Genomic DNA, 19,443 nt, shown 5'->3' on the forward strand with positions numbered 1-19,443 from the left:
AGATTTGAGAAAAAACAGTCGAAAAACAGCGGAGAATAAAACCATCAATATCAGTACTACTGATGACAAATAAGAGATTCGAGGCGGAGTGTAACATCGCGAATAAACTCACTGCATCCTTCGCTTGCTTTTGCCAGCTCTAATATTTCACGCAATAATATATCACACTTTAACCCACAGATTGAAACGGCCGTAAAATATGTTGAGACAATTTCATTTAACTTGGCGGTACATCCTAGAACGACAATGATTTAAAATACCAGAAAGGTTCATTAAGTCTAAAAAGCTGATATTCTCTAGATATTTTTCTGTTCTGCGTTGAAAGTGAGCCATAAGCTGAACAGTGAGTCGTAAATTTCTATGCTTTTTTACTTGGTCTCTTTTCATCCAACCATCTATTCACGAAAAAATTACATCACTGCCTTTTAGGTTCTATGTTACTACACTGAAGATCATAGTTCAAGTGTAAAATATTTGACAGGGTGATATAACGGCTTGATCGGGATTAATTATACTATTTTTTAGTATACTAACAGTATGTAATTGTATATTTTCTAGTATATTTTTAGTACACTTATATATTAATAATATTATATATACTGTATTATGTTTTCACTATGTTATATTATTATATTAGTAACATTAAAAAATTATTGATCCTGCCACAGTTACACAGTATGGCCATTTTGGAGCAAAACTGCTAGATATCATTCGTTTTCAAAGCAGATTTTCGAAATACATTTGAAGTCCACAGGTCTTCATCTCTGATCAAGTAGATTAGGGATTATTTATAGTATAATTTTACAATTTTCCTACCATGCTGAAGTAGAGATCGTACGTATAAATTGAGGTAGTGACGAAAATCATTAGGAAGTTTTAACGAAAGTGCGCTGCAAAGCCTTTCTTCTAAGAATGAATGTGTGGCACTTATTTGGACTTCACTATTCACATGAATTGGGCTACTGAAAAACAGTAAATTCTAGCATAGAGAATGAAAAAATTCTCGTATAAATAAAAACAAAGTAAAATAATAGTGGATCAGAAAAATTCGCAGAAAGAGAAGAAGTTTTAGCAACAACTAACCTTTTTATAGTACCAAGTAAGGCATTAGCTGAAGCATTCATTGATGGTGTACTTAATCTAGGCAGGATGCTTTTTTCATCAAACAGTAATTGCCTAAAATCAAAAATGGAAACAATTTTTTCAAAATATCTTTCGATATCAGACTGAAGTTCAACATATTTCACGGGTGATAATTTTAAACAAACAAAATAAAAAGCTTATACACATTATGTCAACTTCTTTTTGGAAAACATCAGCAAAAAATGTTCCTTACCAGCAATCTAATGACAGCAGAAATGAATAAGTTCTTCCATTTGAAAGTGTAATGATAGGTTCTCCTACATCGGATAATGTACATGAAACTATTTTACAATCTGTAAAGTACTCATAAAGTATCAAAGGAATCAGTACACGTTAAACGGAATGAATAGTGATATAATAAGTCGCTTTTTTATTAGCAAGGAAAAATTTCTATGTCAGAAATGAATTCTAGTTCTAAACAGATCAAATGCCTGATAAAATTATTTGATCGTCGCAGTGTTATCAAAAAATTGCGGGAACAAATATTCCTTCCAATAATTCATTTTCTATAACAAGCTAAAATTACCTTTTTCGCAAAAATCGGCGATAGATCTCCTTGACATAATACATTTCCTATTTTCTATGTTCCTGAAATGGGTCTTACCACAAATCTTGAAGTCATAAAAAAGTTGGAAAAAAAAGATTTCGAGGAAATTTTCGCAGATGTTTGTATGTCTTCTACCCCTTAAATTGATAAAAAATGAAGTCTAACCAAGAATAAACAAATCCTTGAGATGAGCAAACAGAAAGATAATTGCGATGCACTTGAATTATGAAAGGTAATGAATCGATGGTAAAGAATGTATGTAATCGACCAGAAGGTGTTGAATAAATATGGATGCTACTGTCGTAGCAACCAGCTACAAACCAGTGACTGTAACAGAACCACTTAGGAACTGTTTCCTTGAAACCTTTAGTTAATTTGAGCTAACATCTTTTCATTAGTAACATACGCTAATACTTATAGCAACAATTTATAGCATCCCGTGAAAATAATGTCATTTCTGTGCATAAGATTAAATGATTGCTTTTGCGAAATAAAAAAGTCTTTATTCAAAATCCTATCAAAGATAGAAAGTAAAAAGAATACCTGCTAGCGGCAACGGAGCAAACAACTGGATCCAAATGAGCTGTCCACAATACTGTTGCATCTTTCATACCACATAACTTCGTCAGTTTTATAGTTGCAGCAATTTCATACTCATTCAATACATCAATCCTATTTATTGAACACATCTCAGTCTGTAAATAATTATAGATATCAAGCAAATATCTTGCAAAAAACTATTTTAGCAAAAAGTAATTTAAAAAGAATTTATTTTAGAACAATTAATAAAACTGAATGATTACAGTCAATACTAATTTATGCTTTTGTGTTATAATTTTAACTTATCGTATACTTCTAAGCAAAAAATATCAGTCAGTATTTCAATCCGACAAATGCCAACTCAAGTGAAAGAAGTACTACAATCAAGTGAGTTATCGAAAGTTACCGGAGGGACAGATATCGACAATGATCGTCGTTGTTGCGGAATAGAAAAGGTAACGGAACGGTTATTATTCAACATAACTGTCAATGATTCCGGAAAAGGAGCAGGACGCAACAGTGGTTTCAATGATAAATGAGGTAGGATCTATAATAAACTGGTAATTTAGTGTCGGCAGCTACAAATTTCGTGAAATTTCTGTTAGATCACTGAAAAATTAAACCTGCTCAGTTCTAGATGACAGAGGATGCGTGTCCATTGGTTCATCAATCCTTGGCATGGCTTCTACCTTTTCAATGCTACTTAGCAAAACTCGGCCATTACTTTTGGATGGAGATGCCAAAAGATGCACAGACGAAGCTTGCGCTGGCTCATAACTGAAACAAGCAGTGTTTTTCCTTGAAGTCGATGGAAAATTTTGAGGAAAAAATTGGATTAAAATATCAGATTTATAACACTTCGACCTATTTAACGCTGGTTCGTCCACTAAAACAGGTGTTGCAGTTATTTCAGCTTCAGGAATTGTAACAGAAGCTATGAAAGAAGGCTGTATTCTTCGCTTTCCTAATTTGGTTCGAAGGTCAGTTTGTTTCATCGGCAATTCCGATGAAGTAAGCACCTTTTCCGAGCAATTAGTTTGGACTGCAAATAAAAACTAGTCCATAAATAAGATTGTCACAGTAAAAACAGAAAGCAAATTTCATTTCATCCATACTGGTAGATCATTCATGCTATTCTGAATATCTAACCACATTTTGATTCTGAGAAAAATAAATTAACTAAATAAACAATTCATCATTTTCTTCAAAAAGAAATGTGGATCGAAAAGATCGTGATGGACGAAAAGATGCCATCACACTAATACTGGTGCAGCAGAATAACCTTGTTGACAGCTGACATAAACATTTTGGATATATTTTCAATTAAAAACAAAACGAAACCTGCGTCACACGAAATTGGTATACTGACAGCGTTTTGATTGCTAGGAAGTTCTTTTATTTGTGACGAAGTGAATGAACCACTGTCGTGGATTTTTAACTGTTTCGGCTCTTGCTTTTCACTTTGAATCTTTTTTAGATCATCAACAAACATTCGACTAGAATCCTTGAATGACAACAACTGACGTCCATTATTTTGCTGATCAGAAGAATACTGCAGTGGTCGACGACTATACATTCGTTCACATAGATCACCCTTAAAAGCATCATAATCACAATAAATAGAAATCATAATTGATAAATCCCTTTCGTTCTTTTATTAGAATTATTGTATAAAACCAAAGACAAAAAATTATCTATCTTAAAAACGATGGAGATTAACTATCTTAAAGGAGTATTTAAAAATACCATTTCAGAAGAAGTAAGCAACCGCCCTAATTCCTTCGCATCGAATACAATTGATTTCACTGTTCCATCCATGGAGCAAATAGTTAGATGATAATCATTCCTGCATCATTTAAAATGGTACTTACTTCAATCGATCCTACTGGTAGTATTACAAAACGGATATTAAATAAATTTCCAGATCAAAGTAAACTTCCATCAATCAATAAATAGGTGATTTTTCAATTTCGTAAATAAAAACAGAAAAAACAAATATTTACCAGGAAAAATCAAGTATAGAATGCTTAAAAAGCTTGTACAAGACAACTAAAGGTCGATCTACATTTGGCAATAACCAAACGCTTAATGATTTGTCACGACTACCCATTGCTATACAGCTCACTTGAAGGCGATTGCCCTGCAATAAAATTTCTTTAATTTGATAGAGAACCACAGAATACAAGTCACATGTAAAGCTAAAGTACACAAAGATAAAAATAAGATAGGAAAGATAGAGACATTAAATCAATAAACCGACAATGTACAAAATAAAGAAGTAGAGTAAAAAGTATAAAAAAGCTTAAGTAAGAAAAGAAACTTATGAAATGATTCTGTAAAAAAAAATTTCAGTGCTTCTCAAATTATTAAATCAGTTTAATTTAAAAACCTTGTAGTTCTGATATTCAATCATACGAGGACAAGCCCGAACCACTGTTACAGCTTTCCGATGGCCAACTAAATCCAACGTAGTATCCCAATCCTAAATATAGATGTTAATGAATATATAAGCAATCCCTTTTTAAATAAACTTATTAAAAAAGTTAGTCCCAGTGCAAAGTAATAGTGAGAATAAATTGTGTCTGCACAAAAATTGTTCACCTTTCGTCGTATCAAGTGGGCAGTTGGCCCCGAGTTATTACTCGCACATGGCGCTATCAAATAAGTACCATCTGGTGACCAATCTAATCGACAAAACATGGTAGATTGGCTACTCTGCAGAAACATGTAATCATTTCTAGGGTTTCGAATTCCGCTTTTTTCTTTTTAATTTAAAGGACTAGAACAAATTTTCCTGCGAAAGACTATTTAAACCTAAAGCTTCACTGGAAGACTAATCGACTAACTAATGTTTCATTGTTATAAAATTCGAGAAATTCTTGTAATTTCTTTATGCATGAAGAGTTATTGCTGCAAGCTGTTAGCAATTTCTCTTTAACAAACCTCAATAAACGGATCCATTACTACTTTGATGCACTGCCAATTATCGATTGTCCAGATTCTCACAGACTTGTCAGCTGACTGAGTAGCGAGAAATTTCCCAATTGGATCCCAGCTTACTCCTTTTACAATACCCTGATGTCCACCTCGTTCGACTGTTAATGATACCACTTTGTCTGAGAATTTTGCGAACCCCACAGTTAACAAAATCAGTTAACATACAAGACAAAAGAACAAAACTCCAGAACCTTTTCAGCACAGAAATCTTTCTTAAAAAAAAAAAAAAAAGACAATGTTACAAAAATTGTTATAAAAACACATACTCGGTAAATTATGGGCATCCCAAATGATCACGGAATGATCCATCCCACAGGATGCAAGATAACGGCCATCTTTAGACCATTCAAGATGTAACACATCTAATGAATGGCCATACAGTCGATATTTTTCCCGATATTTTTCAACATTGACGGAATCCTGAAAGATGTATCATTTATAAATATAAATGTTTTGACATCTTAACTGATTCGCCTTCAAAGAAGAAGAGTGTAAAAATGATAATGCTGAAAGTTTAAAAAAAGATTTTTAAAGTATATATACCTTTTTTTTAAAGTATATATATTCAATAATTTTTTATGAATAAGTATTTTCTAAGAACACAAAAATGAATGATTTCATTGATGAAGAAATTACCTTAGAACCAATCGTTCCAGCACTGAAAACTCGGCCACCGAATTCCCAGAGTGTTAGTGATTGTTGATCACCAGCACATCCAAGATATGTTCCATCCGGAGACCAACGAACACAATTAACACAATCTAAATTAATAAAGCATTATATACAAAAATTTAATAGCTGTAATTATCACATATGAAAGCAAGGATAGCAGTAGCACGAAGATATAGTGACCTGCTAGTGTCCCCTTAGTCTCGCTTCATCGCTATCAACTTCCATACATCTCGATAAGGCTACAGACGTAAAGAAATAGGATAATGCGAGACACGTTTGGGTGAGAGCAATTAAGCAACCCTAATGAATATAGGAAGCATGACATGAAGATCTTCTAAATTACTTTGATGAAGTATTCGAGAGAGTAGTCGACTGCATGATGCCTCCTGACTAGCTTTCTCGTTAATCACTGGTTTCACATTCCAAATGATCACGAGGCCTGAACCACCTTCACCACCTTGTCCGCATGTAGCAATCTTCGTACCGTCTGGATGAATATCTACCGAGTAGATTGCACCACCTAAATTTGAAAATTATAAAAAGGAATGAAAATGTAGACTAATTAACTAAATATTTTTCTAGCAAATAGAAGCATTTGGCGAACATATGAGAACAACCATATCGATGCAGCAAGAATATAAAATTCCCAAAATCTTCAGCTTGCATGAAATTTAACCATACACTTACCTGAGTGATGAATCCATACTGGATTCGTTAACTGCATCAATTAATACCTGCCTGCACAGAACCCTTTGTAAAACAACACTTATCCGATATAATTTTTACAACTGTCTCTTCTGCTGTATGGTTTTATAAATTTAAGATTTCAGATAGCTTTCTGAAAAGCGCAAAACAAATTTTATGATAGGAATCAGCTTAGCTCTTCAAATGTAACGTCTTTTTTTTTAACAAGTATATTTTACAGCCAAGAAAACACAGAGTTTATTGGGAACTATGATTTGAACGAACTAGCGTCTACAAAAAATATAATGTCTACAGTTGAACCAATTTCATCTACTCCGATCACGCCCACCTGGCGTAATTCTAAATTCACGAAAATTAAAAATGATTGAAAACCCCAAATAATTAAAAAACTTGCCTCTATAAGTAGTAGCATACAACAGCGTTCGCCGCTACGCGTTATATCAAATTAAGTGTGAACAGTTTAAGTTACTCCAAGGTTATTCTCTTCCAACTGATCAAAAACTTTAATGGATTAATAACGAGAAAATAATGACATTTCTATAACGAGATAATGCAAAAATGAATGACAGAAGAGCTAAAGTGATGAAAAGAGCATAAAATATACAGATGAATTTCGCCATGATTATAGGAACATCTCAAGCAAACTGCGATATGATAATCTGTAAGCCGGGTTCTTCTTGTTAGAACATCAATAATCAAATAGCAATCCTGATTTAGCAAATGCTTATGGAAAAGATAGTATGAGCAAGTGTGAATATAAATACAAAAATAAATACAAAAGCACTATAACACAATCGACTTAGCTGAAACTCGAGTTAAATTCAAATTTGAAATATAAATTAATTGATAAAAGCAAGACAACTCGTAACTTGGTTTTCACAAAGAGTAATGTTAAATTCAGATAGGAAATCAAATAAATCTTAACCACCGCACGGTTTGTCGTATAATGTTTCCGTTTCTTAAAAGAGGAAAAGGCAAGTTAAAAAGCACCATGTCTTAGAGTATACCTACCACATATAAAAAGAAAAATTATGTATGAGAAAAAAGAATTTAGTTGAACAACTAAATTCGTTGAGGAAACTAGGTTTCTCGGGATGAAGAAAATCTGAAGACTTTATAATCAAATTTGAAGAACATATCAGTACATGATATGGGTGAAAACTTACTCCAGTTGATATAAAATCCAAAGCACAACAAAACGCGATCACAATTGGAATAAAAACAATAAACAAGAATGGGTCAAGAGTTTCACAGAAGTAAAGTGAACTATTCAACACATTTCATTTCATTCCTAGTATTACTTCATTGTATAAAAATTTGGTGGAAAAAACAAATGGTATTCAGAGATGAGAGAATACACAAATATTATCAGATGCAGCGTTTCATCAAATTTCTAAAAGTTCCTATTAAGGATTAAATACTAATAAAATAAAGGAACAAAAACAATCTGTTGTATTTAAAATCTTAAATAGATAAGTAGAATGTGCAAACGAATAGTGGCCAATATATATGTGAATTAGTGAACTGCTACGTTTGAGAGGAAGCAAAATAATGACAATGATAACATCAGTCTCCAATTGACTTTACATTATGCTTGACTTCGTCGCTATTGTTGAGATTTCCTTAAATTATTTTGGCGGTGATCACTGATAGAAACTGGGTTAGTTTAAGAGGTTTTCAGATTAGCACTACCTAAAGAAATGCTGCATATAGAATCGAACAAAGACGAAAATTTTTGTCAGTGAACTACAGGATATTTCTCATAATTTATTCCACCAAATAAATATAAAATGAAGTAATATCATAGTAAAAAACAAATAAATTAAAAATAAAGGAATTATATCAATGATGGTAAAAATCCTTAGTCCATTTACTGTTCAATATTTATATCCAAGGCGACCCTCCGTAATTTTTATTTTCCAGGCCTCGATTAACAAATAAATTATTAAATTGTAACAAACAATTAATAAAACCGATTCGCTGAGATTTGAACAATGCATAAGAGAAAAAAGAAAGCGAAAATTAGGTACGATGAAATTAATTTAGCGCGATGAATTAAAATATTTCGATCTCACACACCGATTGATATTATATAAATATAATATCAAGAATAACAATGGTTGAATAATAAGTAAACACTTCATGCAGATTCCTCATCTCAAAAGCATATGAAATGCATAGCAAATAATTATGCAGAAAATTACCCACCCTAGCAGAAATTAGAAATCCTTTAAGAAAAATTAAAAATTCCTGCTCAATGAAATGCAAATGAGTTCTTTAGAGTAGGTGCATCACACACTGTATCAGATTTTCTACTGCTCATGTTTATTACCCATGCTTTTCAGAATGTCATCATCTATGGTTATTCTATGTTCTCATGTTTACCCACAATTCTCGACGGTTTTTGGTTGATTATGCATCAAATGTTTCATTGATTTTAAATTCGCAAACTACATATCATATTTTTAAAAAAAGTACTGATGAGAAATTATAGATAATAAGCAATTAAGTATATAGAAATACTTCCTTCACACTAAAATATTTTTATTTTTTATTATTATCTAGATTTGTGCATGAATCTTTATACATTTTGTTCAAAGATGGAATATACAACCAGAAAGCAAGAAGATAATTTCAAACTGAAGAATTACTTATTTCGTTTCTTATCTTTTATTCCCAAAGGACAATCCATCACAAAATGTCCAACCTGTCGACATCGGTGGCAACAGTTGCGATCCAATGGAGGACCATTGCCCACACGACAGCTTGAAAGCAGGAGAGACTGAAAAAATAAACAAAAATGCGAAATTAAAATACAGAAAATCACTCCGCTAATATTTATTCCTTCATAGTACAAAAAAAAGGATTCACTAAGACACCATATTAGAAAAATTGACCTAAAAAGAGAAAGGCTTACCGCATACAGTACAAGTGAATTGTGATTTAGTTTTGAATTTGGGACGACCGATAAGGTATTAAATTTTTCCCGACTTTGTATAAATGATTTCTGTATATATGCCATTGCTGAAAGTGTATTCCTCTTCAACATATTTTTCTCTTTTAACATTCATTTTCCGATTATTTTTGTTCACTAACTTCAGAGTTAATTAAAAACTAGGAACATCATGCCATATTAACTCATGATATTATCATTTATCTTTTTAATCACTTGGAATGTAATCAGAAAACAAAGAGAAATTTCGAGGAGTTAAGTGATTTAAAGCAAATAATTATATAATAACATATTTCAATTAAGACACACAAATTATAATGAATCAGACAATAATTGATGTTTCATTCCCTTTTTTATTCTACTTAACACTTAAATTTTTCTTACTTTTGGAATGAACACCAGAGGAAAGATTATGACTGAGATCAAATGGATCTTCAATAGCGATTGGTCTGGATTGCCAGCCTTTGTCCAACTTCATTAGCGGTGGAGTTTGTCGAATTTGTACAACTTCTCGTGTAAAATCAAATTTCGTCGCGAAATAATCCAGAAAGCCTATCCACAATTCTCCAACAGTTAAGCGATTGTGGACTGTCCATTCCTAGCATAATACAATTTACAAGTAATGCAGATAAGACAGCAATATCTTTCGAGAGAAATAAAAAATAACCAAGGAAAAAATTTGAATTAAAGAAAGCGAACACGATATAAATTGAGAATTTAGTAACTAACCAAATCTTCAAAGTTACAAAAGTACACATCGCAGTTATCAATTATTATTGGTTCTCTACATCTTCCAGGCGGTGCTACCTAAAAGAAAGTCATTACAAGCAAATTAAGTAATGAATTATTGCAAAGTTCATATAACCAATATCAACAAGTATCGAAAAACAAGTACTGCCGACATAATAAAATAGAATATGAAGTTAAAAAAAAAAATAAAAGATCGAATTCGCAAAATAATGCAAAGCAAAACAAACTTCCTGGAGGAATGGAGCGACTGGTGGATCTGTTCGTTGAAGATAATGAATAAGCATGATGATATATGAATAGGATGATAGGCTTCCTTTCGATGCATTTCCAATTTCGCAGTTTTTAGCCCATATTTTAGTCATTATTCCTAACTGATGTATTCGACGATCAAGCTTACTGTACGTCCGTAGCAAGCGTGTATTCTCTAACGCTAGCACGTTATATAGCGACACACTAAAATCAATTGAAATCTAAGAAAAACTAATAAGTTATTGCAGTTAAAATATTTGAAAATACTTCAAAATAAAAAACTACGTAATAAAATCCAACAATTCTTACTAAATGTAAAATATTACATTTATCAACAGACTCGACTAGAAATACATTTTAGTCACAAATTTTAACAATTAAATGAAAAAAAGTGAGGCATGTCCTTTTTGCGTAACATAAAATACTTACTCTGCCTCAAGATTATAATGATTACGGCAACGAAACTTTACGATTGGTACTTTAGCATGTGGGATTTCGCAGACATATACAACATTAGGCATTTTACGAATCACTTCCGCTATTTTATTTATGACTTCCACCGAATCGATATCCTAAAAAAACTACATCACATCTAGTACAAAATGGTCAAATTTACGAAAATTTTCATCTGTAGTTTGAAAAACTTATCATCAAATTGAATTTCATAAATTTTTAATTATTACAATTAACATTGAAAAAACTTTGATCACACAAATAAAAAGTAACTTTAAAATTCACTTCAGGCCTCACTCCTGGTCCGAACTGAAGACAGATATCAGCATCTGAACCTAAAAGACCGAATCCATTTCCAGCTGAACCAAACAATGAAAGATGACAATCAGTACGATAAAAACGTCGAAGAAAACCTTCAAGTTCGCGGCAGAGTGCTGACATATGATGCACATAATAGGGTCTTATTCTCATTGTATCTGAAAAATATATTTATTGAAAATTACAACTCCTTCAACTTGCCAACATTCATTTCATCGAATATCTCTCTCTCTCTATTGAAAAGCACGATTTATTTCCTTCACAATATTTTTTCATCTCTATTTTTTGCTTCAAAATCATTTTACTTTCTTTTCTCATGACTTCCGTTTTTCGACTATTTGTGAAATATGGGGGTTGAATTTAGGATATAATGCATTCAGGGATGCAAACTATCTCCAAACTCTCTATATTTTGAATTTGCACCATTAGAAAAAACGGAAAGTATGCGAGAGCATGGAAAGAATGTAACTTTTTTGATGACACTCGAACAAACTAGACGGTAAAGTTTGAAAAAAGCCGCTTAAATGCAAATACGTGAACTGACGGATGGAAGTTTACCAATACACTTTTTTCAAAAACATTTAAAAACTTTTTTTTGCAAAAATATTTGAAAAGAAATACTGAAAATATCGAAGATGATAAGATTAATTATTTTCTTTTGTGCATTGGTCATTGGTGGGAAATTTTTGGGTTCTGGAATCACAAGTTCAGGACAGTTCTCACGCAAATGACCATCTGCATTACAACATGTGCACCGTGCCACTGGTTCCTGAAAAAGTAAGTCAAATATGAATTTAGAACTGTAAAGTGTGAAGCAATCCTCTGCATCAATTGTCGAAATGGAAACAAAAATAGGGGTCACAGCTTAAAAAACTTCATTTTTTTAGGTTACTTTCGCAAAATTTCAAGGTAATTTCGGTTTTCAAGCCTTCTGGATATATTCATTCCAGTTATGTTTAGTAAATTCCTTTACCACACAATCTAAACTGACATACCAATCCGCCCGTGAAGAAGTGCAAAGCCCACGGATAATCATAATCATTATTATTTAAAGTCAACCATAACTTGCGAATAGCCATTTCGTCATAATCATGAAATTTAATATTCAAAATCGAAGCATTTGCAAGCCTGTTCCCAGCCAATTCTCTTCCCTGAAATTAGTTCTAAAAATCCGATAATGAATACAGCAATTAAATTCATTTAAAAAGTTAAAAACAGAAACAAACAAGCCATTATGAAAATTATACTTCATATTCTCCCTTGATGTATAAATTTCCGCAATTTTGGACAGCAGCCGCCGACAATTTGAATGCTTTCATTCGCTGAAACAAAGCAATGATAATTTCAATGATATCTCGAATTTCAAATGGTTGTAAAAAGAAATCAAAAAAAAAAGCTTAAAAAAAAGTCAGTACGCTTTGTGCTAGTATAACAAAACATGTAAGTTAAAAAGCAACTTGCTCTGAAAAATGAGTTGAAAACAAAGAAATTTCTGGCGCCAGTCATAGAAATTTATGGTCAGTGCACAAAAATTCGAAGTTTCAAACTCACTCATAGTGAAAGTACTTCGAAGTTCCAAGATTTCAAAGAAGTGAAACCAACTGAAGGAAGCTCCTTGAAGTGGATACCATGCTGTTGGAAAGTTGACGTCACATTACGGTCGCAACACGTCTCACCAGCATCATCTCTTTGCAAATCACTATGAGACGTATGCAAATCCAGGCACGAAGTAACAGGATCAGAAAATGACATTTCTAAATCCTTGTGTTCCCCATATAGTAATGAATTTTCATCGTTCACATCCTCAAAAAATATGAAATAAAAATAACATTCTCTGAAAATCTGCTGGATATTTCTACAAGATTACTACATTCGCTGCTAAGAGACGTATTCAAATCCTATACTTTAATTATTTAAATGAATTATTAGCTAAGAAACTGTTAATAATGCAAAAATTTACTACCCCATTACAATGCCAGTTTAAAGTCTGCAGAAAAAAATTAAAGAAGAAATTCTGTTTTAACAGTTTAACGATATATGCATCACTCTCCCAATGTATGTGTAGACAGAAAATTTTCATTGTCATAATTTACTTTCGCTATCCTATTATTTCAGTAAACTAAAATTCCAAAAATATCAAAATTTATTCAATTCGTTCACTTCTCTTTCCATTTAATCTTTTTTGTGTTGCTTTATTTCTCTTTCCTTTCACAAAAAAACAAATAACTACAAGGAATTGATACTGGACAAAAAATAGCCATTTTACAACTAATCCGTAAAACTGACCATTTTCTTAAAGGAATCTGCTCTATAACAGCTTAAAACTAGGATCAAAAAATCATTTTAAGTATCAATACTATACCAATCTTTATTGTCAATTTTTGAAACAAAGCTTCTTTCAGCATAAAACTGATTTACAAAAATATCATCTTTAGTCATATTATGGCATCTAACTAAGAAAAATTCCAAAATCACCTTGTTTGTCCAGATTTGGTTCACATCTTCCAATCTAGTTTCGGTTACTTCAGAAATTCCTTGCGGGCTCACATCGGTCTCTAACCTGATAGCCTCTAGAGTTGCATCTAAAAGATTGAAATATAAAAATTAAAAAAATTATTAATCTGTGGAAACTGGTGTTGCTGCAGTTGCATCAGTTTTATTTCGAAAAGAAACCTTGATATAAATTATCGACGTCATCCAAATCACCTTTGTTTATTTGCTGATTATTATTTGCTGCAGCTTCATCAGAACAAGAACCGTTCAACAGCGTGGTTCTTCTCGACCTGTGTTTTCTTCTCTACAATGACGTTGAAATGAAAAAAAATGATTTTATTCAAATAAAAAATAAAAAGTTACATCAAATGAAAGAGTATAATACATGAAAACTACCTTTTTCGTCTGCACAGCAACAGTTCCGGGTGTTATAACGGAATATGGAATTAGCGAACAAACAATAGTGCGCGGCAAAGCAAAATGAAAATAAGTAAACAAAAAGCAACTTGAGAAATAACCATTTATGCGCTGCTGTGGTTGCATTATGTGATACGGAGCAAATGGGTCTGAAAAAAAAAAAACATAAGTCAAACTATTCTTAGATTTTTCAAAAAGTAAAAAATGATGATGGAAATAATTTCTTTCAATAGTGCAAGAACCTCTCCGTATTAGGCAAGGAGAGAAAAATATAACTGCGATGTTGTACAAATCTAGAAAATTCAGAAACCAGGATTATTTTTATCTCACTGGCTGAAATTTTACTCAATAATCAAAGTAATATAACCTTCGACGGCAAGCCGTTTTTTGCTCCAACGCGTACAGTCTTCTGACAAATATCTTTTTCTCAAACGTATTTGTATTAGTTCTTCAATAGGATGTTCAATAGCGTAATAACGGAATAAATCAATCCAAATTTCGCCGAAATTCCATTTTTCACTGCCAGTACCGAAACCAGTATTCTAAAACAGACAGCCATTTGAAAATGCATTTTACTTTACAGAATTAAAAAGAAAAAAAAAAACACACTATCTTATCCACTTGATGGTCAAAGTCGAGACTTTCACTGTCTAGCAGTAGCATTTCTTCTTCACTTAGAATCTGCAATGATCCCATTACTTGACTTATGTTAAGCACTAGATATTTGGAACTCTGAAATTATGGTAAGTTTGGATCTTCTTTCCTGCTAAACATTACTATTTTTTAATTTCTCTTGACAAAAACAAACCAATATTCATAATTTCGGGAAAAATAGAGATTTTTTGAAATAATTCATAAATATACCTCGAAGACGAAAGGAAGTAATCCCTTGCGCTGCAGATAGTAAATTAATATAATATCAAAAGCAAATTTCGGTATACCACCCAACTGTACATTGGTCAACGAACACAGCTACAAAAGTATTTAAAACCATACACAGAAATCGAATTTACTTCGGAATTTTAGTCTTCAACAAGTAGCATGATTGAGATTAAGAATGAAATATATAGATCTCAGCATTACGTGCAACCGTATGCTTTAGAGAAATGCAGAGTTCAGCTGCGCAGATGTTAAATTTATTCATCCGAGTATATGAATGTTCTGAATAAAATGAATCAATAAATACTTTTATCATTTTTTCCTAAATCCAAGATATTTCCTGAACGATTCTAAAGATAAAAATGCTAGCAAAACAAGAAATTTAGCAACATAAGAGAATAAAATCTGTTCATACGTTCGCCCATGAACGGAAGATAGTAGCGAGAATCCTGAATTGTGAACAAATTGTACAATATAAATTAACAAGCTGGGTAGCACGCTGCTGTCGAACGCAATTTGCTGTAATAACAACGGCAACGGAGTTTACAGTGCAGTGAATCGAAGGATCCGGACGTTGAAAATCAGGAGTTATAGAATGAACAGTAAAGCTTTTCTCTGAAAGAGAAAAATCCATACTTTTAATTTCAAAAAATTCGCAATTATAAATTTAAGCTATATAACTCGGGAAATTATAAAGAGTACAGAAAGTAGAAAAAAAATACCTAATGCTGTATCATTTAGAACTTCCATGACCTCTGACAATGCATGACCAAGTGAGTATTCCAGTGGAAAAATCAGTGATAAATTCAGATTGCTATGCACAGTCGCTAGCCTTGTCAGATATGAGCCATAAACCATCACCGAATAATCTGCATATTTTTGTTAAAAAAAAAAAAAAAAAAGAAATTAATGAGGAATTCGAAATCTTAAAATCTTAACAAAACCGAATGCAGATCATTCGGTTTTGTTAAGATTAATAATTCATACCACTGCACATAATCACGGTTTCAATAATTTAATGAAAACTTTTTTTATAATTTTAAGTAGAGTATCATTACAGCATAAATACAGTTATGATTTGTAATGATATATTCAACTGAATCTAAGTTGACATTAAACCATAAAAAATAAGAAAAGCATACTTCTGTGAGCTTTGTTTTGTAAAAAATCTGATAATAAATTCGCGATTTGTGACCCAACTTCACACCGTACATCCGTAAGTCCAGTGAAAATGTATAATTCTCGAATGATTTGGTCTACTTTGAACATCTGCTCCCTGACCGGACCTGGCAAACATGCCAGCTTTTTAAGCGACTCTGCCTTCTGTAACTATATTTTATTAAACTGAGAAATACGGATCCATGATTAGATGTGAATGATATATATTGGAAAAGAAATAGACTATAAAAATCTGAAAACATAGAGAAAAATCTGAAAACATTTTATATTGCATGAAAATCTTCCAGCGTGCAGCTGGATTGTTTTGAAAATTTCTTCATTAGCAGTTAAAACGCTCACTTCCTTGTTGTCAATGTGTTCTTGTGCCAAGAAATGCGTTACTGCTTGAGAAATTGAACAGATATGATACTTGCATAATTGACAGTAGTAGAGAGCTCGTGGGAAACTTGAAGATTTCTTTTTCAGCGGATAAATGTACTGCTTCTCCAAGTAAGACAAAGAGTATTTACTCACCGAATAAGATAACTTTTCGCCTAAATTAAAACACCTCTGCACTATATTCTAAACAATACCAAATATTAAAGATAGTTTAATAAACAACTGAATTTCAAACAAGCTGTACATTCACCACCATAAAACGAATCACGAGATATTCGCTCAAGTTGTTCAGCTAAGTCAATAAGCGCCGCACGTATTACTTCCACAGATGTATTCTCATGTAATACAGCTGATGCACATATCTTGTATCCACCTCGAGTGACTTGTTTAGGATCTTCCAACGGGCCACAGCATTCAAATAAAATGAGTTGAATAAAATCCTTCCCTTTTGGCTTTTCAATTTTCACCTGAAATTCAGCAAAAAACCAAACGCAAAATAAAAAGTGAAATGAAGGCCGTTAATAAATTAAAAATTTACCTCTATTTCGCCATTTTGAATAAACTTATGCGTGCCAGGGATTAAATTAAATCCATCGAAAGAATCTTTTCGAATCAAAAGTGGACCACTTCTTAATGGTACCTAAAATAATTCCAAACAAAAGAATTTATAAAGCAATGGAAAAAATGCGTAATAAGAAATTATCAAAAACAAATAGGAATTCACAACTTGGTAGTAAAATGAAAACATACTTTGGTGGTGAACTGTTTCTTCTCTTTGCAAACTACATCCAATTTCATTTGTTCCTTGTTTCTTAGAATTAGACTATTGCCTGCAACTTGAATGAGCTTTATGCTTTTAGTCAACCCCAAAAAACGTTTCTTATCGTCTAGTTTCAGAAATTAATTTTTCAGCTGAATTACTAAATGAAATAGTACCTTCATTTTCTAAAACACTGGCATTATTAGTTTTCTCAGAAACTGCATTATTTACAAGTTTGCTTCTTTCTAATTCGTTAGAAGCAGTTAAAGAATTTAGAACTGCTTTGCTGACTAGCGGTGCAGTTTGTAATTCCGTACTGAAATCATTATCCTGAAACTCAGTTCCATATGTTTAATTGCTTAGTTTTAAAAAAGTATAATTATGAACTAATGACAAAAGCATAGACAACTTATTGGACACTAAGTAGTTTGTTTCAATCACGACAACCATATAATTTGCGAGCGCCTTAGTACGAAAATTTAAAGCATTTATAAGTCGCACTGTTTTTAAAAGGTTGTAATTAATAGTATAAAGCTGTAAAATTATTGCACTTCTCCTTCGATTACTCATTCGTTCATAACTTGCAATATTTTAAAAGTTCGAAGAGCACTCATTTTCCAAATAATATTGAAGTGAGATTATTAATATTGATGGAAAATTTCACAGAACTTGAAGATAAATATTTAGGGTTATCAGTATCACCTGCCTTTTCGACTAAAGTAAATTCAGCATCATCTTCCAGATTCTCACTCCCTTCCTTACCACTTAATGATATTACATCTGGCTCATTGCATCTTGCAACAGCATTTGCATGTTCATTTACGGAAGTACTTGCAGCAAGAGTTACCAAACGAAACTGCAAATCATCTATTTTGAAAAACTTATCTACGAGTTCATAAGAAATAAAATGAAGAGACTGAGATAAGTATGCCAATAAAATGGCAAGTTTTGTTAAGAACTGAAATACGAAGTGTAAAATTATTCAAAAGTTATAGACCGAGGAATTTTTCAGCTTGTTCCTTTTGGAGCGTTTTTCGTGAGAAGAACCCAAGTCTGGATGTTCCCAAAAGTTACGAACTTCTGAATTCATTTCAGACGACATATCGTTCACTTTCCAATTCAAATGACCGTTATCCTATACATACGGCAAATTTTCATGAAACATACTGGTCACTAGAATTATAAAAAAGATTTTCTTTAAAAAAAAAAAAGATTTTCTAAAAGCTCAAAGAACTAAAATGTATCCTGATTTGATGCAGCAAGCACTTGACTATGGAAATAAAATAAAACTTACCTGAGTTGCAGACTGCATTTCCGTATGTCCAAAAACATTTTCGCGTTGGATAGACATGTTTTCAAATCTACTCAGAGATGCATCAAGCGCACTACTCGTTGCAGAAATAACTGATGTTCGCTTTTTTCGAGTCCTTTTTCGATTACTGATATTTTTCGAAATTTTCTGACTCGCCTGAAATAAACAAAGCAAATATAAAATCTAAGACATGAAAAACATAAACAATTTATTCTGTTGAGTTCAATAAGTTTTATCACTATCCTTATTTCGTAGCATAACTTTCGCCTGCAATTAATCAACAACCCTTTTCAATTTTCAGTTATCATGTTGTAATGCGGTACTTACATTTTCACTACATATTAGAAGATGGTTTTTAGAATTCGATGAATGATAGGATTAAACTGAACGATTTGTCCGTATTAAGTATATCAGTAATAAGTTACCATCCGACTCTTTTGTGAGACAATCAATGAGTCGCTATTGATCGTTGTCTTTTGTTTCTCCTTCTGATCTGCAGCAGTGCGCTTCGAATTACTCGAACCTTGTGCTATTGCAGATCCCATCTATCAACAGTCCAATTATATGTAACCCTTCACACCCTTTATGAACAAACCAAATCGCCCAAGAAAAAAGAAACGAACCTCAACTTCAGTCACCACATTATTTAATGATATTACAAACAATGCGGTCATTCAACGTAAAATCTCATCCCAAGC

At 32.3% G+C, this 19,443-nt stretch overlaps 2 protein-coding genes across 2 annotated transcripts; both read right to left on the minus strand.

Moving 5' to 3' along the window:
- Positions 1–56: 56 nt before the first annotated feature.
- Bma-hira-1 (Uncharacterized protein) lies at positions 57–6,623 on the minus strand (the record flags this gene model as incomplete). The annotated part of the gene is made up of 20 exons (XM_043077181.1): positions 57–235; positions 817–962; positions 1,084–1,176; positions 1,337–1,436; positions 1,670–1,731; positions 1,856–2,017; positions 2,234–2,385; positions 2,637–2,777; positions 2,854–3,007; positions 3,095–3,272; positions 3,572–3,824; positions 3,977–4,076; positions 4,234–4,370; positions 4,620–4,712; positions 4,832–4,945; positions 5,174–5,346; positions 5,494–5,647; positions 5,864–5,988; positions 6,243–6,419; positions 6,587–6,623. 20 exons carry the CDS (start codon positions 6,621–6,623, stop codon positions 57–59), a joined length of 2,730 nt encoding a protein of 909 aa, XP_042933115.1.
- A 2,628-nt stretch (positions 6,624–9,251) lies between these two features.
- Bma-cid-1 (Uncharacterized protein) lies at positions 9,252–19,290 on the minus strand (the record flags this gene model as incomplete). Its single annotated transcript, XM_043077182.1, has 29 exons — positions 9,252–9,386; positions 9,522–9,628; positions 9,942–10,155; positions 10,287–10,364; positions 10,535–10,760; positions 10,986–11,128; positions 11,295–11,485; positions 11,949–12,096; positions 12,323–12,478; positions 12,575–12,649; positions 12,930–13,130; positions 13,803–13,909; positions 14,001–14,124; positions 14,217–14,386; positions 14,605–14,779; positions 14,847–14,918; positions 15,102–15,209; positions 15,532–15,731; positions 15,839–15,985; positions 16,259–16,439; positions 16,635–16,828; positions 16,924–17,140; positions 17,212–17,313; positions 17,424–17,503; positions 17,610–17,763; positions 18,140–18,289; positions 18,431–18,568; positions 18,728–18,901; positions 19,171–19,290. The coding sequence occupies 29 exons, from the start codon at positions 19,288–19,290 to the stop codon at positions 9,252–9,254; spliced, it is 4,287 nt and encodes a 1,428-aa protein (XP_042933116.1).
- Between the last annotated feature and the right edge of the window lie 153 nt (positions 19,291–19,443).

This window comes from Brugia malayi (assembly GCF_000002995.4).
Source record: "Brugia malayi strain FR3 genome assembly, contig: Bm_v4_Chr1_scaffold_001, whole genome shotgun sequence".
Lineage (NCBI taxonomy): Eukaryota > Metazoa > Nematoda > Chromadorea > Rhabditida > Onchocercidae > Brugia > Brugia malayi.